Consider the following 25,765-nt stretch of genomic DNA (forward strand, 5'->3'; position numbering starts at 1 on the left):
ATGTGCTGGTCCTGCTGGTAAACCTGGTAAAAGGAGAGTGCAGAGCAGGGCTTCCTTCCTCCTCCTGGCTCTGATGTGGCAGGTGTCATGAATASCTGGGGTTTGTAAATCGCCCTGCTCCGTCACGGGCCCGGCACGCGTCAGCGCTGGGGAATTTGAAATATGAAGAGRGCATGGCAGCTCCGTGGCATTCCTGCCAGCCGCGTGCACCATCTCCTACGCACGTCTCAGTAACGCTGCTTCCCACTTCCTTGGTTCTTCTTGCATTTCATTTACCTGTACTTCAGCTTTATTTTTTTGTGTTACGGGTCACTAGCTATTGTACATTTAGAGAATAACCTTAGAGTAGAAGCATTTCTGTGGAAAACTAGAAAGGACAGGTAACCTCAAATTGGAAAGATACTTAAGTGTAGAGATCTAAATAGCATTGTGTGAAATAAACTCTATGCCATTACTACAGACCAGAGAAATTTTGGTTCTTAATCTACTTGATTTTTCTGATTTGCTTTTTTGAGCTTCTGTCCGAAGCTATGAACAGCTGAAGAGAAATCTTGGCTTGGCTGTTTAATGTTAAGGTGTTCTAGGTGTTCGTATTAGAGAAGTTTAAGATGCTAGTGTATGGTAAAGAAGGCCAATTGAAAAGAGCTTTAAAGGTAGAAAATAGAATTACAGGCACAATAAAATAGTCAGTGTTATAAGTATTAAGCAGTTAGTGAGCAGCCAGAGACTTGCACTCTTCTTAAATGCCAAATCTTCCTCTCTGCTTCAGTTTGAAGGCACAAGAGCCAACTGTCCCTTGCTGGTTCAGCRTGTCACCCCTTCCCAAAGTGCCCATTTGTGCCTTCACACCGCTACGTGAGCGGGACTGAAAAGCAAAAACCCACCAACTACTGAACTACAGAAGCTTCAGAGTACTCAGYTTAGGCAGAGGATGGATCCTCCCTTAGGAAGCAGCAAACCTCACTGGCGAATTCAAACAACTATATTCTCCGTTTAGTCACGGTTCCCTGTGCTGTTACTGCTGTAGCTCCATGTGGAGCATTGAGGAGAACTGCTCTAAGACTCCCCTGTTCCATAAAATCAAGGAGCCCGTGTGTGTGCGTGCGTGTGCGCACATCCTTGGGACTGGTCGGCCGGCAGCTCATATGCCAAACAGAAAGTGAAATTCAGCAGTCTCTTAGTAAACTTCAGCAATCAAATTGCTTTCACTTTTGCATTGTGGAGTGCAGGGAGAACTGGCAGAAGGGACTGAAGTCACCTGTAGTAGTTTATGTTGCAAAATGGTTAAAATAAATAAACTTTTTTTTTTTTTCTGAGTTTGTAGAGAAGGATCTAAGAAATTGGATTAAAAATACCTGCTAAACTGAATGGTATATYTTTCCTCATCCGGTGGTTGTGTACACACATTCCTCACGCCTTCCTCATGCTGGGGTATGTAGCCTACAAACCCGGGTRCTTGGGGCCAGTGCATGCGTGAGCTGTGGTACCTTTTGTAGTCTTTACTTCACTTGAACCACTTTAAGTGTTTTGTACTTGTGAAATAGTGAACTCCTTCTGATGTTTAAGAAATAAGAAAAGTAACAAAGGGAAGTTTACTAGTGTTACTTCCATTACTTCCATTTCCACAGCCTTACTGTATTTATTTTTGCTTTGTTTCCTGTTGTGTGTTACGTGCAGCTCACGTTGCTGAGGCTTTGGAATCTGCAACGCTTGCAGATGTGCATGAGTCTAGCGTTCACTTGCAGAGGAGCAAATGCACAGGCTACTAGAACACATTTAGGGAGAAAGCAGGTGTGTTTTGGGGACACACAGTGSTGTGTCTCTGCTCTGGTAAGCAGCTGCACCTTGCTGTGTTTCTAGGGTTGCATCTCTCTCTTATTGCTTGCCCTTCTCCTCCCTGCTAGACCCTTCCCCTTCCAGCAAAGGAATGTTAATCCAGACCCTTAGCACCCCACTCATACCTGCCTGCATGGCCCGTTCGGGCTCGGCAGAGCTGGTTGTTACCTGCRGGTTTCTACAGCAGCAGGGCTCAAGCGACTGTAGCTGCTGGCCGGCTGTGGGAGAGGCTGGGATGTGCAGATAAGGTGCTAATCTCCCATCTCAAACTAAGATGGGATCCTTAACSGTGCCTTTAAGCACGCTGCTTGCTTTAGATGTGCTTGTAGCACCATTTGACAAGTTTACTGGAAATATTTTTTCAGTACTTACTACTTACAGTAAAAAACGTTGTTGGATGCTAATAGCAACTGCTTTTCCTTTTGCAAGGAGGGGCCGGTGGTGGTGAAAGCTTCTGAGGAAATTCTGCCCCTGCATTAGCAAAGCACGTGAGACCCAGCAATGGTGATACTGCCCAGRGGCTTTGCTTTGTTTGCGAGTGCTGCTCGTGTGATTTTAGTGTTAACCTCTCTGTTTCTAAAGTATTTTGGGGCAAATGCTCRGAAGATCCTGTATAAACCTTTAAATTGAGAAATTAATGAAGTTTGTAATTACATTTGATTATTTTGTCAGCTACAGAGTTTGCATTTTGTGTTTTCCTGTCGCCCTGCTATATAGCTTCCTTTCCCTACTGTCTGAACGAGCTGATTTGCATGTGGTTATCCACTTTTGCCCCAAATACATGAATTTTACTGGCAAAGGCTCTTCTTCCTTGGCACAGCACCAGCTCTGCCAAGATTTTGTTAGTAATATCCATGCAATTCTTTCACATGCYAAGACCCCGTAGTTGTGCCAGGGAACCTTGGTAGTGTCCGTCTGCACTTCCACACCGAATTTGCCCGCTGGTGGTAAAGCTCTTTCAGGCTAAAGCTCACAGTGTTTCTTCTAGTTTCCATTACAGACCATTGTCAGGAGACACAAAGACCTGCACGTGGAGGAGTTACTGAACAGTGTTTAAAAAGTTACTGTCCAGTCAAGTCAAAACAGTTGGGCAAGTCGAGTTCTAAACGACCCTGACTGCTGCTGCTGAGCTAGGCCCAAGATAACCCTGTGTGTTGGCTCCTCCAACTCTGCAGTTGGTCTGATGAACAGTCCGTGCTCCTCAAGCCCCTTCAGACTCCGTTCTCATTAACTGCTCCTGTTGGATTTAGCTGTGGTGCCTTGGGAAGTTCCCGGAAGGCAGGCAGTGCTGGGGCAGACTGCAGGTCCGTGGAGTCTGCAGGTCTGTGAGAGCGTTTGCAGGTAGATACCAGGTACCCAGCGGCAGCTCCTCTCGTGTGCCACGTTTTGTCGTGCTTCACAGTTTGGGGATTCCCTCAGGCACAAATTACCCATCTTTTTGCAGACTTGTAACTTCATGGACTTATCTAAATGCTTCTTTTAAGTTCACTTACACTAGTACTTAGTCTCGCTTTCGCTGTTGGTTGCTGCCGTTAGCTGTGACACCCAGGCTGGCAGTGGTCAGGCTGCAGCCCTCAGTGACAGTGCACAGACACCCTGCTCCACGCAGGGACGGCAGCCCCTGGCAAAGGGCAGAGCGGGGAGCCCGCAGCTCGCTGCCTCTTGCCTCACCCGAACAGTCGAGGCTGTGGGGCCTGAGCCCAGAGGTCTCAGAAGGATTTCATTAAATGTGCCCAGGGAAGGACTGTGCCGGTTGCATCTATCAGAGATGTAGCTGGAGGCAGCTGTAATTATCTGACTTGTAATTACCTGCTTTCATGGGGTGATTTTTCTTTCTCTGTAGCCAGTTTGTAGGTGATGTCTCTGTTCAGGTTTTGCATGCCCTCCGAAAGCCTTCCAGGCGTTAGAGTGACAGTGCTCAAATCCACGTTTTCATCACCTCAGGCTTCATCACAGTCATACCGGGAGCTGGTAACCAACTCATAAAAGCCCAGTAACAGAGCTCGTGTAGGTGCCATTCTTTAGCCAAGCGCTCGCGTGCCGCAGCAGCTCGGCGCCGGCAGCGCGCGGCACTCGGTGCGCTCGGCACCGCGCTGCCCACCTGGCCCTGCTGCTCCCGCGCCTGGCCCGGCCCGGCCCGGGCTGCCGGCCTGGAACGGTGCATCCCGGCCGAGAGCCCGCGCGGCCCCGGCCCTGCGCTCCCGCTGCCGGGGGCTGCCCGGCCCGGCCGGCCACAGAGCTTGGGGACTGTGGTTGTCCGGGCGGAATTTGCGTCCTCTCCAAGCACTTGTCCAGCGAGGGAGTTCGGCTTTGGGGTCTCGTGAAGGGCTAAGCCGTGGAGGGAAACGGGAGCTTAGCTAACGTGTAGGACTAGCAGTGTCTAAACCTACAGCTAGTCAGATCACATGACAACGCAAACTTCTCGTCTTGGCCAGAAGCTGTAAGAAGGGATGTTTGTAACCTTTTACTSCAAGTTTCCTTTTATTCTTTCCTCGTTGCAAGGGAGGTCTCACTGAATACATGAGTTGCCTTAAGAAGCACTTGTATGAATGTGTTGCTTTTTGTCATAAAGAACAATAATCTCTGCATAGACTGTCTGTCAAAAGCTTTGTTTAGCACCATGTTTTTTCTGTGCAAGAGCTCTCTCCCCCTACCCCCCTCAGTAGTACTTTTCCTTGGCCAGTAAAGGGATGTGACTGAGAAAAGTGCTGTGTATTGTCTCCAGATAAGGACGTGCCTCCTTGATCTTCCCCCTCAGTACTCAGTAAGAATGCCAAACACGCGGAGTATTTTGGGTAGGTGATGTGAAGATAAGAGCCAGTTAGTTTGTGGTTACAATTTTGCGATTGTCTTGCACTCATTTTGTCCCTAAAATATTCTAGTGAGTTTCATCACGTATTTTGAATTTTAATTCATGTGTGTCTGGCTGATGGGAGTTGCTTGTTTTCATTGTTTTTTAAACTCCTATTTCTTTAGAGCACCATTAGACCAAACCTTATGGACTTGCTTTAAACCTTCTGCATTTGAAGTTCCTTAATAATTGCGAAGGTTAATAGGCTGAGGTAAATAATTTACAGTCATTGGCATGATTCTGTTCCTCAGCAGAATAATGGAGTAGTTARCGAAGTGCAGTCTGGAAACAGGTTTATTGATTTATTTTCTTTTTATTTTTTTTCATTTTACTGTGACCATGCGGTATCTGTGTTAGGATGGGGCTTAGCACTTTTCCAGCGAGTGATTGAATGAGCTTTGAGGTAGATACTGGCAAGTTTGTGGGAGGACTGTGCAACGTRCTTGTTTTCACTAAGTATTGTTTTTATTTTGTTATTACAAAGTAGATTGCTTCCATCTTCCTTCTTTCCTTTCTTCCTTCCTTCCTTCCTGTTCTTTACTTTGAGCGTGTGGTGTCTTCTTGGACATGTTCCCATCTACTCTGCCCTGGAGAGGCTCCAGCTGGAGCACCAGGTCCAATTCTGGCTCCCTGCTAGAAGAGGTGAGTTTGACAGAGGTCTGTAAAGATAATGAAGGATACAGACCCTCTCTGAGATGAGGAGAGGCCAGGAAAGCTGGGGCTGTTCAGCCTGGAGAAGATTCAGCGAAGTCTGACCAGCATGTGTAAATATCTGAGGGCGACATAAAGAAACTGGAATTGGACTCTCTTCAGCGGTGCCCAGTGGCAGGGCAATGCGCACAACTTGAAATACAGGAAACTCAACTTAAACATGAAGGGGAAAAACAAAACAACACAACCATTTACCGTGTGTGGGGTTGAACACTAGAGGTTGTTCAGATTCTTCACAGAGCTTGTGGAGTTTCCATCCTTGGAGACGTCCGAAGGCTGTTGGCACATGGTGCTGGGCAGCCTGCACTAGGTGACCCTGTCCTGAGCCAGGACTGGTTCATCCAGGCGATCTCCAAGGATCCCGTCCAAATTTGGCTGTTTGAGTCTGAAAATACTAAAAGCAAAAATTAATTAACTCTCCTGGTAGCAAAATGTGCAGTGTTGTGTTCTGAGGGTGGTGAAGCTTGTGACACGTGTGGGATGCCTTGGGATATTCACATGAAAGTGCTAGGAGTCTTTTATTGGCATGGCAGTGATCATAACATTATGAGTTTTATAAGAGATATATTAAATAAGATGCATTGCCTATTTTTTTTTCTTCCAGAAGTCTAGTTCCAAGTGGGGAAAAAGTTTATTGCRTTCTAAGACAATATTTTACTAGTTTATTTTATAAACCCATGAGTCAGTACTAGAAAATAAAGTTTTTATTAGATTTCATGGATGCCCAAGTATATGTATGCTAATTATTCTCTTAAAAATGAAACTTCTAAATACCATCAGAAATTTGATATTTAAACCCATCAGACTTAAGCAAACTTTGATGATGGAGTTAAAGTAAGTTATGACTTGTCTTTTACCAGACTATTGAAAAGATTTAAGTTCTGTTTTATAACTTCAGTTTGTTTTTTTTAAATAACTCTAATCTGCAAGTTACTGTCGCTGAAGTGACACCTGTATTGGTTATATCTGGTGATATTTATTTAGCTTATTTGTAAATGAATTTAAATAGTATTTGCATAACTTTTATTAAAAAAAACTCCTGCTTTTGGTTAATAACATCACAACACCTTTCTCTTTAAATCCTCCATTACCTGTCCTCCCCCTTCAGGGGAAAGGACACTGATTTTGCTCTTTTTTATTTTCTTCCTGCAAAAACTACTCTAATCTGGACTTTGTCTAATGAGATGTTGATCTAGCCTGCATGTGGCAAAATGTACCAAATAYAGCAGTTTCTGTGAAAAATGGTAGCTGGAGGCAGAAGAGGTGCCCAGTACAGCGCCTCCGCTGAAGAAGAGGCATTTTGTGGTATCTGTAGGTGCTTTCTGTGCTGCACAGTGCCAGGGTGGCTCTGCACATGCGAGTGCAGACCTGGAGAGCTTTAGAGCAGCAGTGATGCGGGACCGAGGTGGAAGATCTTTGCGTGGAGAGAGGCGCATGGAGGAGCCTAGAAAGAAGAMGATGGGCAGCTCTGAGGAGCTGAGACAGGAAAGGTTTCAGGATTTTAGAGTGAGATTGTGGGGGAGCATGGGGAAGCGAGGGACTTCTGGGTTTGCTGTGTTTGGGTTTGGGGAAAACCTCTGGCTTTCACTGAGTTGGGATGAAGGACTGAAGCATGAGTGGGGAGTTGCTGATTCAGTGGCCACTTAKCAATATGTGGGAAAACGGTGCAAATCTTTGTGCTCTTGAGTGCCGTTTCCTGGAGCTGGCGAACGGTGTCATTCAGGGTGGGTCTGGTTGGGAGTTTGCTGCCGTACCTACGAGGAGGAGAGATGTGCGGATAGGCTCCTGGTGCTCGTCGCGCGTGCCGCAGGCCCGTGTTGCGGGCAGGGTGTSCTGCGCGCGCCGTGTGCGCGTCCAGCCGCAGCCGGGTGCGGTTCCGCAGCCGGGGCCGGCCACCAGGCCCCACGGCCAGAGCGATTCTCCGACCTTGCCTCCTGTCACTCACCCCGCACACGCAAGGGAGCCTAATAATAGTTCTAGCTTGGATGGAGAAGAAAGAGCAGATGGACAACGTGAACCCGTGGAAAGCGATTCTGTTCTCTTTGTAACCGCTGAGAAATGCAAAGGCCCGATCTTGTTTGTGACAAGCCAAGCTGCAGCAAATCGTTTGTAACTGTTGTTACCTTTTATTCATCTGTAGGTTTAGTCTGAATGTTTCTTTAAGTGCCCTCCTGTTTGCCTGCTGAAGAACATGGTAATGAGCAGATTTTGGAGAGGAATCCTGCCTTCCCTCTCTTTCGATTTGCCTGTAAAGCTTGTTGGAGTCTTGGAGATGGTGAGAGGGAACTTGTCTTCCTGTCTGCTGTAAGTGAGATTTGGCCTTGCGTGTCTGTTGGGCTTTTTGCATCATCCCATCCGTTGTCACTTGTGTTAACTTCATCACTCGTTCTTCTGTAGTGCACTTTTTTGATAGCATGCCTTGCTTTAATATATTGGTTAAAACTTTCCCATCACGAGGCACTGGTGTGTGGCCCCAGTAGTCTGTGGTTGCCCAGAAGGTGAGGAGCTGTTGTGGGTGACTGGAGTGAAACACGGAGCCTGTGAGYAGGGAGGCCGGGCTGGATGACCCAGGGCTTCCCCTGGCATGCGGAGGTGTCCCTGCCAGTCCCATGTCTCAGTCTGCTCTGCTGCCTCAGGGCTGCTCCTGCAGTCCATGGGACTTTCTGAAGCTGTGGCACACCGGGCATTGGCTTTGGACACGTGGCCGTGACAGGAGGGAGCCAGACCCACAGGCCTTTCCTCTCCACCCGCTTTGCCCTCCCTGTCTGTCCTTCGCTTGGCTCCCCTCTCTTGGCTGTCTGGAAACGTTCGTCGGGATTTGGGCCCTGGTGCCTGGAGAGCCGTGGGCACTGACCTGCCTCGCTCATAGCCGCTCCGCCGGGGGTGTTGGGACACGGCCTGGAATTTTGTTCTGCCATGTCAGTATGTGAGCACAGAGCAGCGGTTGAGTGATGGGTGTGGGTGTTAGAGAAGGCCTTTTGTGTGGAGTCACAGCGTTATTTCTGTGTCTGGGAGCCTTTGTGGGCTCCACGGCTCCTTTTAAACGCGTTCCAGCGAGCCGGGGCTGGCGGCTCTTGCTGGGAGGTGGGAAGGGCTGTTGTAACACCGCCCCAGCCGCGGGGATGCCTTGGCAGCTGCTGGGGGACGTTTTGCTGTGGAGTAAATGCAGCTCAGCCCTGACTCGCAGCACGATTCAGGGAGACCCTGGCTACTCTTCTGCCGAGTTGTGCTGGGGCGAAGCACCGGGGAGAGGGGTACAGTGTGCGGGGTGTGTTTTTTGCCCAGCTGAAGTTTGGAGAGGGAAGAGGAAGGGTATTTTTGGAGGGGAGAGGAGGGAGGGTTGTTTGCTGGATGCTTTTCCTTCCCGAGAGGCCTGTAAGGCGCACGCTCTCCCGCGTGGCTCCTGTGGGGCTCGGCCGCGCTTCAGCCCGTCCCTGTCTCGGCCGCGCTTCAGCCCGCCTCGAGGCTTGGGTGAAGGGGTGTCTCAAACTTGGTTACATTCCTGCTCTCTTAAGTGAAACCCGCAGGCTAATTCCTTTACTGTGGAAAAAGAGAACTTGTATTTGCCTTACATTTTCAGGTGTTAATGAAGAGGTGGGGATGACCCGTGGTGATTTCTGCTGAAGCTGTTGGCAGACAAGCTGTGGGAATTGCCCAATGCAGCCTGTAAAGCTCCCTAGGGCACTCTCCTTCTCCAGGGGTGCCCTGCAGGCTGTCCTGCCCGCGATAACTGCTGTCTTTCAAAAACTAAATAGTTCAGCTCTGCCGTGCAGTGCGTTTTGGAAAAATGAGGAAGCTGGCTCTCAAAATGATGCAGAGGTGAACTGAAGGGCAAACCACAACCCAGTGAGGTTTCTGTCTTTCATTTCTCTTCCGTATTTAGATCAGTTAGGTTTCTTTTAGCTTCTGAAGGTGGTAACCCCAGGGYGGTAGGTGGGCAAGGGGCTGCAGTGTGAACGCGCCGTCACGCGCCCRGGGGACGATGCTGGGGTGGAGGAGGCAGCGAAGGGCTGGGGAGCCACCCACGGGTGCCAGGGCAAAGCTTGGGCTCCCCACCGCAGAGATGTTCGTGTGGAGCGCGCTCCTGTGTGGCAGACGTGCGTCACGTTGTACAACAGAAACGAGCACCGTTCRGGAAACGGGATTCCAGAGCAGGAGGCTTTGCTCTGCTGTCATCGCTAGAGTTTAGGGKTTTTTTTTTTCTCTTTCTCTCTCCTTTTTCTCTTCTTAATTTCCTCTTAAAGGAACAGAGTGTTCTGACTGAGCCCTTGGGAGCCGCTGAGGTGAGCGGAGGGCAGTAGCTCTTGGAGGAAGCCGTGTGTGCAGTGCTGGCGCAGAGCGTGGCTCGCGCCCCGTCCTCTCCTCCCTGTTTAAAACGGTGTGAGAGGCAACACAGATGTCCTGGTGACTCTGCGAGTTTGTTTCTCGCTTGTCCATGACTGCCAGTGTTTCTTATGTCATGCTTGAGAACTGGTGTATGTGTGTAGTGCCATGTACTCTACTGAATGGTAATGCTTTTATTTATTTATTTTTAACTGAATGTAGCTAATTCGTTATCTGAATCATTCTYAACCCACAGGGATTACCTTTATAGACTCACAGGAATCTACAGAAGATAAATYAGATGCAGAAAAATAAAAGTATTTATTGCTGTTGTTAATGAAGTATTGGCATTTCATTTAAAAACCTTTCYTCTTTCCAGAGACTTGCAGCAGAAAGTTCGACACAACCCTGGCTGTAATGACCATCACTAAAATTGTAGCTTATAGAGCACTTTCCTAGTCAGGCTGCACTTGTGTTTTAACCATATAGTGGTGTGATGCTGAGGTGCAGGACAATAGTTGTGAGCCCTTCTGTGCATGGAGGGGCTGAGTGCTCTGAAGAACAGGGAGGGAAGAAGCARGGAGGAGGTCCAAGGCTCCTAGCACACAGGATTTATAAAGCCAAAACTGTCCTTATAGTTATTGTTACTCTTTCGCACGGCCAATGTGTAGAAGGATGCTCTTTTCCTCTCTCATTTATTTATTTTTATACATATATATTTTATTCCCTCCTTCCTCATGTTTTGACTTTATTATCTTCTTAGGGGATGGCTGCAGTAAAAGAACATGAGACCACAAACCTTGCTTGGGATTATTATTCTCGATTCTCACAGAAGTTTAGGGATGTAAGAAGGCAGACCTAGCCTTAGGAAAGCATGGGAGTAGTTGGAGGATATTGGCAGGAAAGGGAGAGAGAATTCGGTAACTTCTGTAACTGAGTTATACCAAAAGGGAGATTTAAATTTTATTTTATTGATACATTAAAAGCGGATAGTATTTGCAGTTAGTGTAAATGCAAAGTCCTATAAAGAGATGGCCAGAACTTCAAATTACTTTTTTTTTTTTTTTTTTTTTTAAAGCTAGCAAGGTATTCTTTTACTTTACTAGTACCAATTAGTAATCCCATCTGATCCTGTTCCTGTCTTAAGCAAAAACATGAAAGAGAAAGTGGGCCATCATTGGTTCATTGGTATAGCAGGAGTGCATACACACAGAATAACAGGATGGCTGAGGTTGGAAGGGACCCCTAGGGATCATCTAGTCCAACCCCCCTGCTCCAGCAGGGACACCCAGAGCACGGGGCACAGGGCGGCATCCAGGCAGGTTTGGAAGATCTCCAGAGCAGGAGCCTCCACAACCTCCCTGGGCAGCCTGTGCCAGGGCTCTGGCACCCTCATAGGGAAGAAGTTCCTCCTCACATGGAGATGGAACTTCTTGTGTTTCAACTTACACCCTTTGCCCCATGTCCTGTCACTGGCTACCACTGAGAAGAGCTTGGTCCCATCCTCCCTACATTCTCCCCTTAGGTACTTGATCAGATCCCTTCTCAGCCTTCTCTTCTCCAGGCTAAACAGGCCCACCACATAGACTTCTGTGAGATAAGTGTTTTACATAGAGCGTTTTCATCTTTGATGCCAACAGGGCTTGATTTCAAGGCAGGGAGAAAGCAAGTTTAGTGAGATATCTAGGTCATTGTATTTGCCCAGAACAATGCCTTGGATTACAGCTACATGTCTTTAAGTACGGTCTGCTATACAGAGCATATATACCATATAGACCGTATGCAGGCCTCCATCCTGAAAAAGAAGAAACCAGGGCCGACCCAATGCAGGTTATTGAGCTTAAGGTGTAAMAAAAATTTCAACTATGCTGAGTGAATTTAGATAGCAGAGGGGAGAAGCACAGGAGGGAGACATAGTGGCAGCTATGCCCAGCATTGCAGTAGATACCTTCTTTGACGTGCTTTAGGCTACTACTGCAAATCAAGTGTAAAGAAGYCCAGAGGCTTTAAGTTTACATGAAGAGTTATCATCAATCTTATTATGTTTTATAGACTTGTTACCTCATATTCCAAAATAATATTGCTTCTCTTCCTGTCCWGACCAAGCCCTTGTGACTGCTACTAGGTGTGTTTGTTATGCCAGGTGCCCGACTGTGATAGCCCATTCAGYACGATGGCATCGCCTGCCTGTGCATTTGTTGCATGGAAGAGCAAGCTTTTGAGACCATTGTGCTCGAGGCATCTCCCGGTGGAGTTGGGCATTTTGTAGATGTTGTCTGGGGTTTATAGGTAGAACCTAACTGCTACACTGTCCTGACTGCTGCTGTTTGACACTTAAAATCTTTTTAGCAGCGCTTTTTGATCACAATCTGAATTCGCTGAGGATTTATGTGTATATTTATTTCCTTTTAATGATTTTGTTAAGTGGAACACAAATCTCACCGCAGGTTTTTGTGGCTTCATCCCCAGGAAGGGCCGGAGGGTTGGAATACGCTGCAGGCGATGGGTGGCAGAATGGGTGCCAGCTGGCAGCGGGATGGGTGCGTTTCCTCTGCCTCGTGCCTGGCAGCAGGTCGCCGCTGCCCTCCCTTCAGGGGCGGCCCGTGGGGCCTGGGCTGGCCCGGGGCTCTGCCTGGGGCTCCTCACCACGGAGGTGACCTGGGCTACAGGCCACCTTGTGTGAGAGGTGGCTCAACCTGCTCTAGTGAGGTGGGCTTTAGGGAATAGCAGTTACCTCCCAMATGGCTCCTAAAAACAACCTGAGATGTGGATTTTCCTCTGCTTAGCTGGCAGGCACTGCCCTTTCCCGGGCTTTGTCCTGTGAGTGCTCTCCACACGTGACCCTGCCTGTAGCTGCTGCTCCATCTGGCCYGTGCCCGGATCCCAGCTGATGTCCCTTCGGTGCCTGCAGGAGCCCGTCTGGCTGCCCAGCCTGCCTGGGTGCTCAGCCCGTGACCCAGCGCTGACCCGGTTCCCAGTCCAGGCCTAAACACAGGCAGAGGGTGCTTAAACATGCAAGCRCTCGAGCAGCTGTTGCGACATCCCCGGCAGCTCTTTCCTGAAGGAAGCAGGCCCGTACTTGCACCAGAAGCTTGAACACGGGTCCCAGCAGCTTTTAGAGTAATGCATCTGGGCAAAGAGATGCTGAGAAAGTCTCCTCGTTTGGCCTCCAACTTGCTCTGCAGCAGCCAGGAAGCCTCTGAATTTGGTGCTTGCGTGTCCTTCCTAGAACGTGCTGAGAGCCCCTGGTTTGAATGGGAAGGAGATTGAGTGATTTATATTAAAGTTGAAACCTTCATGTGGCTCTGTAGGTAACAGTTTTATACAGATTTCAACAGCTTTATTGATGGATTAGGCAGAAGTGTCTTTTCACTGAGAACTGTATTCTCCTCATTGAGATTGGGTACTGCTTGAAATTATCTGTTTTGAACAGTAGAGAATTAAGTATTAAGAATTAAGTTTCACTCATACTTTTCTCATTTTATCTTTTCAGATGAACATAATGATGTACAGAAAAAGACTTTTACAAAATGGATAAATGCTCGCTTTTCCAAGGTAATATTGCTTTGAAAACACTTGTGTATTTTTTTCTGATTCATCATTTAAAACAGTACTGAAAAAATGGACTCTGTTCTTAATTTTGCAGGATGTTCCTAGTAAAATATGTGAGGACATATAATGAAGAGCACTGTATATAGAGCACTGTAATCTTCCTTCCTTCCTTCCTTCCTGTCTTTCCCTGTGCACCAAAACACTTTCTCTTTCCTCAAAAGCAGAAGAAAATGCATTAGTGTCTTGTTTAAGAGCTCACAATGACAGGTTTCCTTTGTTATTTTGTGAAAACCTGTAGTTGTCTGCGTGATGGTGCCTGTCTAGTTTTCAGTCCTTTCTCTGYGCAGGTTTTTCTCCGTGTGTTAAAGCAGATGCTGATCTCCAGTGGCTGTGTGGGACCCCAGGGCTGCTGAGTCGGCTCTGCTCAGCCACGTGCTCGGCCGGCCTCGAGTTGAAGCTACCAGGTGTTGTCAGCCTGAGTCTCGACTGTAAAGTTTTGTGTAACTGTATGCTCGTTCTGTGTTTCTCTGGGCCTTTTTGCTGTGCATTTCTTGTCTTAATTCTCTTTCCTGATGTGGAACTTACTGAGCATGCTCTTTGGGAATGGGAAAGGAGGTGGGAGATGTCGKATTATGTTATTTAAAACTTGCTTTTATGACACTTAGCTGGCAGCACGTTGGCCACRAGTGCTGTGGCTGTGGGAAGTGCCCTTGGTTTGAAGTCTGAATGTGCAGAGGAACCCAGGCTGGTATCAGAAAGAAAATGATGCTGTTTCCATCCAGAACGGGACTGAAAGCAGGATAAGGCAGCGACCGTGCGGCAGCTATGGAGGCTGCCCCTGGCACGGTGCCCTTCGGAAGCTCTCGGTCGGCAGAACAAGGAAGTTTTCCTTTCCTTTCCTTCCTGTGCAATAGGACACCGGGCAATGCAAGGCTCGTGGCCTCGGTTGATGCATCTTGGCTTCAGTTTGTTTTGCTTGAAAGCTGATACTCCCTGTATTTCTGTCCCTTCATTCTTGGCTAGTTCCCCCTTTGGAGGGGGGAGAGTATGAGTGTGGGTAACTGGTCATTCTACCCCCTGCCTCCTATTGCTGCTGAATGGAAAATGGGATGAAGAAGGAGGAGGATGAAGTAAAGAGCACAAACTTAGTGAGAAAAGCAGGCCTAAAAACGGGAGGCATAACGATGATATTATCAGAGAAATGATAGTGATACTGAGAATATGCCATGAGACTCATTTGCACCATGCATGACTCTATATAGATACGGATAAAAACTTTTTTGTGTGTGCTTTTACATCCATGTGTAAAGTAGCTTTTCCTTTTATAAAATGTATTCAACCCAAGACCTGCTCAGAGTCTGGAATTCCCTGCCACAGGGTATACAGTCTGCTGCTGGCTGGATTTAAAATAACTTGCTACCTTCATGGCCCGTTGAACCACCTGAAGCTAAACAAGCCCCGTTAATGATTGAAAAGACTTGGGTTAAAGGCCATGCTCCAACCAAGACACTTTCACTTCTAACCTGAGCGTGGCTACTTTGCATGACAGGGTCCAGATTTATGACAGCTACGACAYGGGGTTCACATCCTGTGGAAATTGCTTTTAGAGGCCAAGTTTCACCTTATTCCATCATTTATGTTTATCGAGGCATTTGAGTTGCTTAAAGTTCCTTTTCTGTGAAGTAGCTCAAGTCAGCTGTTCAGTGGGATATCTGACGCATGTTGCAGAAAACAAAATATAGGTACAGAATTGCAGAGTTCACTCTAAGATTTTTAGTAGTTCTTCACATTAATCACATTGTAGTGCATCTTAATTTGAATGTGTAAATAAAACAATTAGCTGAGGCTCTGTAAACTCTTGTGTACAACCCCCCTAAAATTTTAGTTGTGTATTCACTCAAAATTGTTTGAACTGGATTTAAAACAATTCAGTCTGATTTACAAAGGATCTGAAAAGGGAAATTTCCCTTTTCTCATTTGAAAACAGGTAGGTAAATGAAACACAGTTAAGTTTTCAGTCTGCTGTGGGGTGCTGCTGCCTGCCTTGCACGCATACTTGGTGAGCTCTGCATTCCTGCTGTGATTCCTGGTACAAGAGCATCCAAGCAGCCAGCAGTGCGGAGCGCCTCAGCGTGCTCCTGTATTGAGTCACATGGAGCTTTCCCTCGTTATGTGCTCCTCTATTGCTCTGCCCACGCTAATTTCAAGAGATGGAGTTAGCACTTTTCCCTGCGATACAGCCCACCAATTACTGCTTGTGGTGGTACAGGCAGTAAAGCTGTGTGCTCTTCAAACACTATTTTCTATCCTGTTTTTGCTCCTACATCACTCTGTACATCGGCTTTCTCGGTGCGTGAGTACTTATGAGCATAGACTGAAGAAAGTCTGTTCAGTTTTCSAAGTCAAGAGATCAAGAATGAGGAAGTGCTAGCATTAATATTCCTGACCTGTGTGCTTTATTTCTTAAGCTTTGTCTAARTGATAAGAATTATGTACTGGTTATTCTACTGGATGCAGGTTTCATTCACTCTTCAGAACTGATTATGCTCATGAATTACTTGTCTTTCTATTTCTGCTTGCTGAGTATATGGCCATATACCCTCTTTTACTAAACACTGTGTAACTAAACTTTTTTTTGTAATGGTGGAGGCAGCATTTTCCTTCAAACTTTCTTTGTATTAATAGTTCTTGGATATTAATAGATTTATTTTCATACCTTTTTGCAATCCAAGAATATAGTTGTGAGTGTTTATAGCCAGCCTAAATATAGGCTGATAACAGAAAAATGACTAATTTTGAGTGCTGAATTGGAGACTTTTGGRGGGACAGACTTTCCAGAGCATTTGGCCCTTCCGGAATTCCTTTATACAATGCAGAGCTTTCACTGAGTCTTGATGTAGTTCAGAGGGCTCCTCTCTGTGTTTGGCTCTGTGAAGCCAGACAAACGGCCTGAAATATTTAATGGGGCCTCAGATAGAACTTGATCAGTGGAACGTTTTCAAAAAGATGATGCTTATGTCAGCTAGGAATGGAGTTAAGTCAGGATCCCAAGCAAACATACAGAGTATATTTGATGTGAATACAGTAATGCTGTATGCAGGCTAGAAGGGGATTAAGYAAAGCTTTTCCACAATCAACCTTAGCTTTGACAATCCTGGTCTGACTGTCCCTCCTTTCCCMTTTCCTAATCTGTTATCTACTGACTGCCTTCACTTTTACAGCATTTAATCCTTATACGAATGTGGTTGGCTTTGCGTGCCTTGTTCCAAGCAATCCTATGATCACCCTGACCTCCTGCCAAGAATTGGTCTTTGCCGTCTTCCATACGGAAGATGTCGGGAGCGGAGCCGTGCGCTCCGCAGGCAGYTCCGTGAGCGGCCCCGTGGTGCCGGCAGCAGCGGCGAAGCCGCCCCGTCCAGTGTGCCCAYCACGGCTCTCTCTTCGTTACCCTTGGCAAGTTTTAGTTCTAGGTGGTAACTGCAAAGTCTTATCTGGTTTTCTAGGTAGTGTGGTGTACCTATTTATTTCCTGCAGCATTTGCTCCTTTTCTATTTTTTCCTTTCCTACTCTAATTTTGTTTTGTTGTACAATAAATGTCAGATCTCATCCTTCTGAAGATGTTTTGCCAAGAGTTGCTGACTCTTCACAAACCTGTTAAATCTCTGTAATTGTCTTGAATAGACCTGGTTTCGTCCTTAATTTCACATGCCCTAGGAAACCTGATGCAGGATAATTACAGAGTTTAATATGTTAACCGTGCAAGAAGAGAGCAAAAAATAACCTGATAATTTTAGCTATCCAAGGATGCATCATCTAAGAGACTCTGTGGTCTCTTTTTCTCCGATTCAGTCTTTGAGTGATATAAGCACTTGTGTTCTGTAGTGCAATTCTTCTGTCTTCTGTTCTTTAAATTAAACTGTAATATATAGGCTCACTCAGAAAGATTGCCAGGGGCTATAAAATAATTGGCATTAACCCAAAGAACAACCTGTATGGAAAAGGATTTGTTTGAGCTGACCAAAGGCCTTGAAAAAAATCCATTTGTTTGCTGTCTGCTTTTGTATTTCTTAGCGAGGTTACTTAGCTCTTAGAAGAGCTCAAATAGGACATGAGTTAGCCAAGATACAGGAAAGTAAATGTTYTCTGTTTTCATAGGTTATAAGGTATAATGAGATAACTAGTATATATTATCAAAGCAATAATAAGCTGCAGTTCATGACCATACCTGGATTTAGATTCGCTGTGCAAAGTGCCAGTTTTCTTCCCTACTTTTAGAATCTTCCCTTGGAGCAGAGTGCCGGCAGTGCGTCCCTTGCTGCACAACAGAGCTGGGTGCCCTGGGCTCCCAGCAGGACAGGTGGGTTCTGCTTCATGGTCCCACCTGGTCCCGTTGTGACCCCTCGGTGCTAGAGCTGAGAAACCTCCTGCCTGTGGCACAGCAGCATTAAACTTACCACTGTGCCTCGGGGATGCACGTTCCTTTCCCCCCTGCCATTTATCCATATGGCATTTTAATAGCTATTTGTTTGCTTGTAGATATTTTTAAGCACTAGAAGTGATATTTAACTCTRTAAGGTGCTGTCTTCCTGCAAATTTCTTTTACTTTTTGTGATGTGATGGTTTTTAGTCTTGGTGCTAGGGCTGTGTACTGATCCTGCAAGTACTGAGGCAYGTTCAGCAAAGACAAGACGTGATAGGGCATGTTCAGTCACTGGCTAAATGCAACCTGGAAAATGTGTTTTATTTCTGCATGCGGTTCTACAACTCTGCCATGTAAATGGAAGGGAAAAAATGCAGTTTTCACATTTTAATAATATTTCCATAAGCTGTGATTATGGTCTGAAATTAGGAATTGGCAAGTTCAGTTTCTATTTATTGATGTAGCTGTTTACTTTGTTCAGTGACCTTTTTGCCTTCTGAATTGTTTCCCACATTGAGTTCCCATGTCCTGGTTTCCCGACGTAGCAGCACGTGGCATGTTTCCCGATTTGTATTGGTCACCACCAACTGCAGCTCTTACTGTTTGTGTTTGTAGCTAAGTTTAAAGTCAGTAGGTGGTTGCCATGAATTCCTAGGAAAGTATTTGGATGAGAACAAGTGGTTCATGTTCTAGTTTAAATGCCCGGCTTGCTCGGTATCCCTCCATTGTCAGGAAAGGGGAAGTGTCTTTGCGTCCCTACAGCTATTTTGGCCTGTTTGCTGAGCAACTTATTAGGCACTGAGTTACCTCTCAGTTAAAGTCAGTAGCTCTGACCTTGTGTAAATGACAGTGAAAGATGAGGGGAGACTGATGGAAAATCCAAGCCTCCTGCTTTGTGCGCCCTTTCAGGATGGCTGGGTATTTTTGAGGTGGCAGATGATCTACAGGGAACGAGGGGTTTTCTCCGGGCTGCCCTGAACAGCCAGGACTTGCGTGCTGAGCTCCTGCCTCAGGAGCTACTGGGGATCATATGTTGCCTTGTACATTCAGCATTAACCTCTCTGGTGGCCACGTTTTTGTGGAGAGGACCTTTCATCCTGGTTTCCATGTTGCTGCTGGGAGGTCTGAATCATATCACTGCAAAGRGTTTGGATTTGCCTTCCCTTGTTGCCTTGCTCTACTGTCCTTGGCATTCATTGACCGAAAAAGAGCTAGTTCCAGTAGCAAACCTTCAGTGACCCTTCAGTGGTTTGAAGAACATACAAATTCTCTGCTGCAGGTAACTGTGATGACATAAGAGAACATATGTTTCTAGCTTAAAAAGTTCAGTGTCTGTCTAGTTGCYTCAGTTAGTGATTAACTTTGTATATAATCTCATATTGAAGAACAATGTGTCATCAGTAGCAGTGATAAAATGCTAAAGCAAACAGCACTTATTGTGTTGCACATTATTTGTGTAATGTGTCATGGCTAACAAGTTAACCATGAGGCAGCAGTGCCCTCGTGACCAAGAAGGCCARTGGGATCCTGGCTGCATCRGGAGGATGTTGCCAGCAGGGCGAGGGAGGGGATCCTGCCCCTCTRCTCAGCTCTGGTGAGGCCGCACCTGGAGTATTGGGGGCAGTTCTGGGCTCCCCAGGACAAGAGGGATGTGGAGCTTCTYGAGAGGGTCCAGCGGAGAGCAACCAAGATGATTAAAAGACTGGAACATCTATCGTATGAGGAAAGACTAAGCAAGCTGGGCTTGTTTAGCCTGGAGAACAAAAGGTTGAGAGGGGATCTGTTCAAATACCTGAGAGGAGAACGTAAAGGGGAGGGGGCCAAACTCTCCTCAGTGGTGGCCAGTGACAGGRCAAGGGKCAGTGGGTACAAGCTGAAACACAGGCAGCTCCATCTCCCTGTGAGGAGGAACTTCTTCACTGTGAGGGTGCCAGAGCCCTGGCACAGGCTGCCCAGGGAGGYTGTGGAGTCTCCTTCTCTGGAGGTCTTCCAAACCCGCCTGGATGCCGCCCTGTGCCCTGTGCTCTGGGTGTCCCTGCTGGAGCAGGGGGCTGGACTGGATGATCTCTAGAGGTCCCTTCCAACCTCAACTGTTCTGTGAATCTGTGATTTTGTGGATGTCTTGTGAATGCTGCTTGGAAGCTGTATTCAGAAAATGACGCTACCTTTTATTGAGAATGACTCCTTAATTCTTTGATTCCACTCAGTTTGTTATGGTTCCACATAAATAAAAAAGGGAAAGTTAAGGACATTCTGCTGTGAAGCATASTCAAAGAAGAGCATTACCTTGCTGTTGTGCATGTTGTTGTTGTTGTTGTTATTTTAAAAGAGAAACTGTAAATGTTGATGGCTTTATCTTTGAACCTTTAGTAGAGGCTAACTTTGTAAAGCAAATCTTGGCCAGAATTTGCTCATATCTTCCTGTATTTCCTGGCAAGGAGAGGGAATGATTTCTGCCCAGTCATGTGGGCTGGCCTGGATGGCCCCTTCTCTGCAATTCCGTCACGTCACCCGGCCAGGAATCCCGGATACGTGCGGGAGGGTGAGTCACCATCCTGACCCTGGCAGGGTGGCGGGGCTGCGGCGGCTCGGCTCGGGCGCCCTCCTTCCCTGCGCTCCGAGGCCGCTGCGCCGAGGTGCTGATCCCGCTGCCGCCACCAGCGCTTGCTCGGGAGGTGGCCGAGGGGCTGCCGCCGCCCTCGKCGAGGGGAGGCCTGCGGAGCTAGCGCAGGCCCTCTGCCTGCCCCCTCCCTGCCTCCCTAGCGCCCCGGCTGACGCTGACGTGTTGGGAATGAGCGGAGCCTTGGGTGGCGCGATCGCCTCCAGTTCCCAGATGACCTTCCTGGGTTTATTTCCCTGTCTCCTTCCCTCCGCCTTGCTTTCTGTCTCCTTCCTCTCTCCTTCCTCTTTCCCTTTAAGCTTGTCCCTGTTTAAGCAGCTCAGCCCCTTCCCTGCTCTCGGTGCCAATTSAAAGCATTTGGGAACTGATGCAGCCTTTTTCTGCTAAGCCTGTTAATTATGTTCTTTTTCCACCCATCTTATCAAGCCCTTGTCTCTGCTGCAGAAACTCTCCCCACAGTGTTGCTGGCAAAGCCCCCTTGGGGTGGGCTGAGGGAAAGGGGCTTCCTGCTGGTGTTGGGTGTCACTGCTGCTTCCTGCTGTCACCGCTAACGTAAACCAGGCTGGGAAAAACCTGCTGGCTGACCTAAGGGCCTGTGCGAATAGTCACAGCCCAGACCAGCACAGCTCTGGTGCTCGGAGTGCCCCYGACTGTCTCTCACACTGCTATCTCTGTAGTGTAAACTGCGCCCTGTTTTGTCTTTGAGAAAGGCCCTCTGCCTGCCCTGTATTTGCTTAGCGCAGTGTGGGATGGTTCCCTGAGTACTTAACAACRTAACTGTGACTAGCAGTTCGCCCTTGCTCAAGGGCTCTGCGTGGGTTGTCGCTGCCACTCTTACAAAGCAAGTGCTTGTCTGTCTTCATGTGCCATGTGCAGTGTTGGAATGCTGCTCTGCACTGCGTGGTGGCAGAGGCTGAGCTGCTGGGACTTCTGTAGTGTGTAGAAAGTGAGTAAAAGAGTTAGCTCTGAAAAGGTGAGATTTAGGTTATCTTGACTCTGGAGATGCTGTTGTATTTTTACATAGTACAGATATGTGCATGAGTGTGTGTATATAGATGTGCAAGCTGAAAGGACATGGGAACGTGTTTACCCATCATATGAGGTCTGATTCAGCCTGTGAAACTGGTGGAAATCCTTCCATTCACCTACTGTTTTGGGCTCGATTAGGTGAGGAGGCCTTGGAAGAGGCCTTGGCTGAGACCCTGCTGTGGCTCCTGCCTGGCTCTGAGCGCTCTGCACAGAGCCACAGTCCCTCTTGGCTGTGCTCTAGGTCTAGGTCTAGGTCCGTCTCTTGGGCTGACATTTTACATACCTAAAAAAAGGCTCCATCTCCTTTCCAAGCTTGGTAGCATTTGTGAATCACACAGCTGCCAGAAACTGGGATACATAGCTGTCCTTCCCGGAAAAGGAAGGAAAAAGACCTCCTGAAGCACATGAGGCTGCCGTCAACTGCCTCAGAGGAGATGGGGCTGCACTAGGAGCTGGAGCAGGGGGCAGTGATGGTCCTCGCTCCATGCGGGGCCTCTTGGGCTGCAGCTCCTGCGTGGCAACGCGTGGGAACGCGGGAGCTGCAGCCCAAGGGACCCAGCATGGAGGAAACGTGAGTCCAGGTGGGAGGGGAATGGACAGGCGGGAGGCTGGCGCTGTGACCGGCTCAGCTCCCATCTGCTCCGCTCCCATCGCGGCCACGGTTTTGGCCCCACAGATCCCAGCGCCCTCCGGAGGGGAGCCCAAGCCCGAGGAGCGGCTGTGCCGCTGTCAACGCGGGGATGGGCTCAAGAGGTAGCTGCTGCAGCCCCTTTAGTCTCCTTGTGCCTGTGGGAATCTTCTGTGTGAACTGGCTACCATCTCACAGTGCTTTTCTATGTAATAATCCACTAAATACAGAGGTTTCTAACATTACTCTGTCTGTATTTGTTTTGAGGATAATGGGTACTGTAATAAACTGAAAATGAGTAGCTTAGATTGCAGAAATAATGTAATGCTSTTCTGGTGACTCTTTCAACTGGCAGAAAGACGAGGTGCTTTGACGGGCAGTGAAATGAGAAACCATTCCCTTGAGCAAGGGAATCTGAACTATTTTGCCATCACAGCAGGCTATGTTTCTCACGGCTGGAATATACCGTGAGCTAACGGAGTAAAAGACTGAAAGCAGGAAGCCCTAGAGTTTATTTTTATGCGTGTAAAGTGAGTAGGTGGGGAATGAAGAAAGACAGCTGGAGAGCCCCAGCTCCCCTTGTTGTCCTGTGCTGCGTATGAGCCAGCGCTCTGCTTTTCAGTAAATCCAGCCCCTGTTTGGTGAAGTCCTAGAGCTGAAGTATCAAACTTACTGGGCTTATACAGCTTTGATATTYTCCTCTTCAGTATTTTCATTCTTCGTGTTTTGTATGTATATATGCGGTTTTCTTAATAAGAAAAGATAACGTTCTAGGGTTTGTGTATGCAGAAGTGGAGTTTAATGCTGTAATTGTGTAGGTGAGGTATTAAACTCTGCTAGTCCAACCCCCTGGCACACACAGGGTCCCCTGGAACACACGTGGCCCAGGGCGGCATCCAGGAGGGTTTGGAAGATCTCCAGAGATGGAGCCTCCCCAGCCRCTCTGGGCAGCCTCYGCCAGGGCTCTGCCATCCTTACTGTCAAGGAGCTTCCTCATCTTTCGATGAAACTTCGTGTACTTTTATTTGTGGCCCGTTGTCCCTTGTCCTTGTGTTGCTTTGTGACTGTGTATGGGGGGCTCTGCKCTCACTGGTTGTACTGGGTTGCACTGTACGCAGCTGCCTATGTGGTTGCCAGCATTTGCTTTCACATTTTGAGCCCCCCTGCATCCAGCAAGGCCTCTATTAGCATCATGTGTCTAGAGGAATGGAAATACAGAGCTAAACTTCTTTGTGTCCCTTCCAGCCTCCGCTCATTATCTGTGTGGGGGGCAAACCAAATTTAAACCAACTTTCGATGGTGTCTGCAGTTGCAATCCTGCTCCTGTGGGCACTTTATACCATGAATCATGCAAGAAGTTTCCTTGGGTGTTTCCTTGTATATTCCTGTCCTGCTGCCCCAGCATACTTTTAAGTTTGGATTTAAGCCTGGTCCCTTGCAGTGCTTGGAAGGCAATAGTTGCACTTGTGGAAAGTGGCAATATATAAGGGCAGGGTATAATCAAATACTGGAATTTAATATGTCTGTACTGCATGTGAAAACGCTGTGTGTGTGTGTGCGAGTAAGGGTATGACTCGTGAAAGGGATGGGAGAGTAGCTTTGTGAAACTTAATTTAATATCAAAAACTGAGGCTGTCATTGTGTGATCTTAACAAGTCACCTGAGGCCGTTCCTGCAGCTATGCGCTTAGCAGGTCTCTTGCCACCCTGGGTTATGGTCAGGTCTGTTTCTGTGCAGCAGGCTGGAATGCTGCTCTGAGGCTCTGATCTGATACGAATGCTTTCAGTAGCATCACATCCTTTCCATAGTTTTTGGTTGTCATTAAATTTGACATGTAAAAGGACCACCCGTGCGATGCGCACGGGAAGGGTCCCTTTGCCAGCAGTGGGGCTGAGCGAGCTCCATGTTGGGAGCCGTTGGTCAGTTGGGCCACAGGAACAGTGTCTGGGAAGAGGGAGGTGGGTGCAGATCGATGGGACCTAATTCAGGTCACCTCAGTGGGGACTTTGTCAGCCTTCTTTTTGAAAGCAACGTTACAAAACCAAGGTGATAAAACACGGCTGCATTGGAGTCCTAGGAACTTTTTAGTTCTTTCTCCTCAAATTGGCACCTCTTTGGGACGCCCAAAGCGGCAGCTTGATGGGCGCGCTGGCAGCCGGGGTGCTTATAGTGAAGCCAGTGCCCTTGGGCGGCTGCTGGCTGCCTGTGCTCCCGTCCCCCGGCGCCTTCTGGTGTTAACTTTCCCCACGTTGACTTTCTTGGAGGCCAGGAAGGAGTTAGATTAAAAGGGAAGGTGGARGATTAACATAATTCTGCTCTCAGGTACCGCCACTCTTGTTCAGGGTCCCTCTACCCACAAAGAAAATGAATACGAGAAGTATGTAATTTAGAGACAACGGTTTTGTTTCAAAGTATATTACACACTTTTGTCTCCCAATGTCTTTAGAAAAGCTCCTTACACAGGGTTCAGTTCAGAGTTGCATTTTATAAATTTTTATTTTTTGTTTCAAAGAGGGTTTGTCCAGATAGCTTCTTTTCATGAAGCCCTGGGTGGTTCTTCTGGGTGTAATCAAACCAAAGCACTTTGTCCAGCAAGTCTTCAGGCTCGTGGAGATCCGCTTTTCACCCCCGGACACGTTAAAGCTCCTGTGCTCATGGGGGCCAGGACAGGCTCCCTTTGGTACCGGGCTTCTGGTCCACAGACCCCTGGAATGGGGGGAAACAAACCCTGGAGATGGGAAAGGGGCCTCCAACCAGTGTCCCTGGTGCTTGGGTTTTGCTGCACTCAATATGAAACATAAAATAACATGAATTGTAAGAGTAATGTAAAATAATAGTGAAATAAAATGTAAAAACAAAATGGGAAAAGGGCAATCTTTAAAAAAGTTTCTGTTCAAAGTTAATTTTGTTACTGTTTTTGTTTGTTCTACAGAGTGGGAAGCCCCCAGTTAAGGACATGTTCACAGATCTGAAAGATGGAAGGAAGCTTTTGGACCTTTTGGAGGGTCTGACAGGGAAACCTCTGGTAAGAGGAATATGTATGAATTGTATTCCCATCCATTAAAAGCAAATATGGCATGTGATTTTTTTTTTTTTTATTTGTAAATCTTTATAAACTGGTTTGCTTGTAGTATACAGTCTGACGTCTCAGTGGAATGCTGAACTCCAATCGTATTTATGGTCCAGCTCAAGTTAGTTTTCCTTAACCCTTTCCATTGGGTTTTGCACTTCCATTGAAAAATCCTTCATGATCTACAGATAGGAAGGGCTTGAAAAAACTCTTTTAAGTCTGGTTTAGATTTAATAAAATGTAAAGAACTGAAGACTCTTTCTCTGCTAATGTTCATGCTTCTTCAGTCAGACAGAGTAGTCATGAAACATGTGCTATGATTTGAGATTAAAGTCTTGGTTTTACCACTTCTTACTTGCAGCTCGATTCCTTACCTTTATAGTGGAGCTTTCAGCCATGTAAAGTTCTCATTCTGCAAGTGGAGATCTCACTAGTACTTCCAGTTATTTGAGGTCTGGTTTGAAGCCCTTTGAAGATAATGGGAGTCTCTTGTTTCCTATTTGATTTGGTTACAAGGCTCAGCTCCATATTCATACTCCAGTTAGGATGATGTTCTGCTGCCGAAGTTAAATTGTGGCAATTAAGGCAAACAGAGTGGCAGGTGCTGCCAAGGGTTGCGGGGCTTTTTTTTTTTTCTTTTTTTTTCTCTTTTTTTCTTTTTTTCTTTTTTTCTTTTTTTCTTTTTTTCTTTTTTCTTTTTTTCTTTTTTTCTTTTTTCTTTTTTT

The 25,765-nt window shown here is 47.1% G+C and overlaps 1 protein-coding gene across 1 annotated transcript in view; it reads left to right on the top strand.

The window, feature by feature from the left end:
* UTRN (utrophin) overlaps positions 1–25,765 on the top strand; it is a 344,252-nt gene that overhangs the window by 55,872 nt on the left and 262,615 nt on the right. The window contains exons 2-3 of the mRNA XM_026044733.1: positions 13,215–13,276; positions 24,903–24,995. Coding sequence (XP_025900518.1) covers positions 24,927–24,995 — 69 coding nt within the window. The 5' untranslated portion in view covers positions 13,215–13,276; positions 24,903–24,926. The remainder of the gene's footprint in view (positions 1–13,214; positions 13,277–24,902; positions 24,996–25,765) is intronic.

This window comes from Nothoprocta perdicaria, unplaced genomic scaffold, assembly GCF_003342845.1.
Source record: "Nothoprocta perdicaria isolate Ctin4 unplaced genomic scaffold, notPer1 scaffold_38, whole genome shotgun sequence".
Classification (NCBI taxonomy): Eukaryota; Metazoa; Chordata; class Aves; order Tinamiformes; family Tinamidae; genus Nothoprocta; species Nothoprocta perdicaria.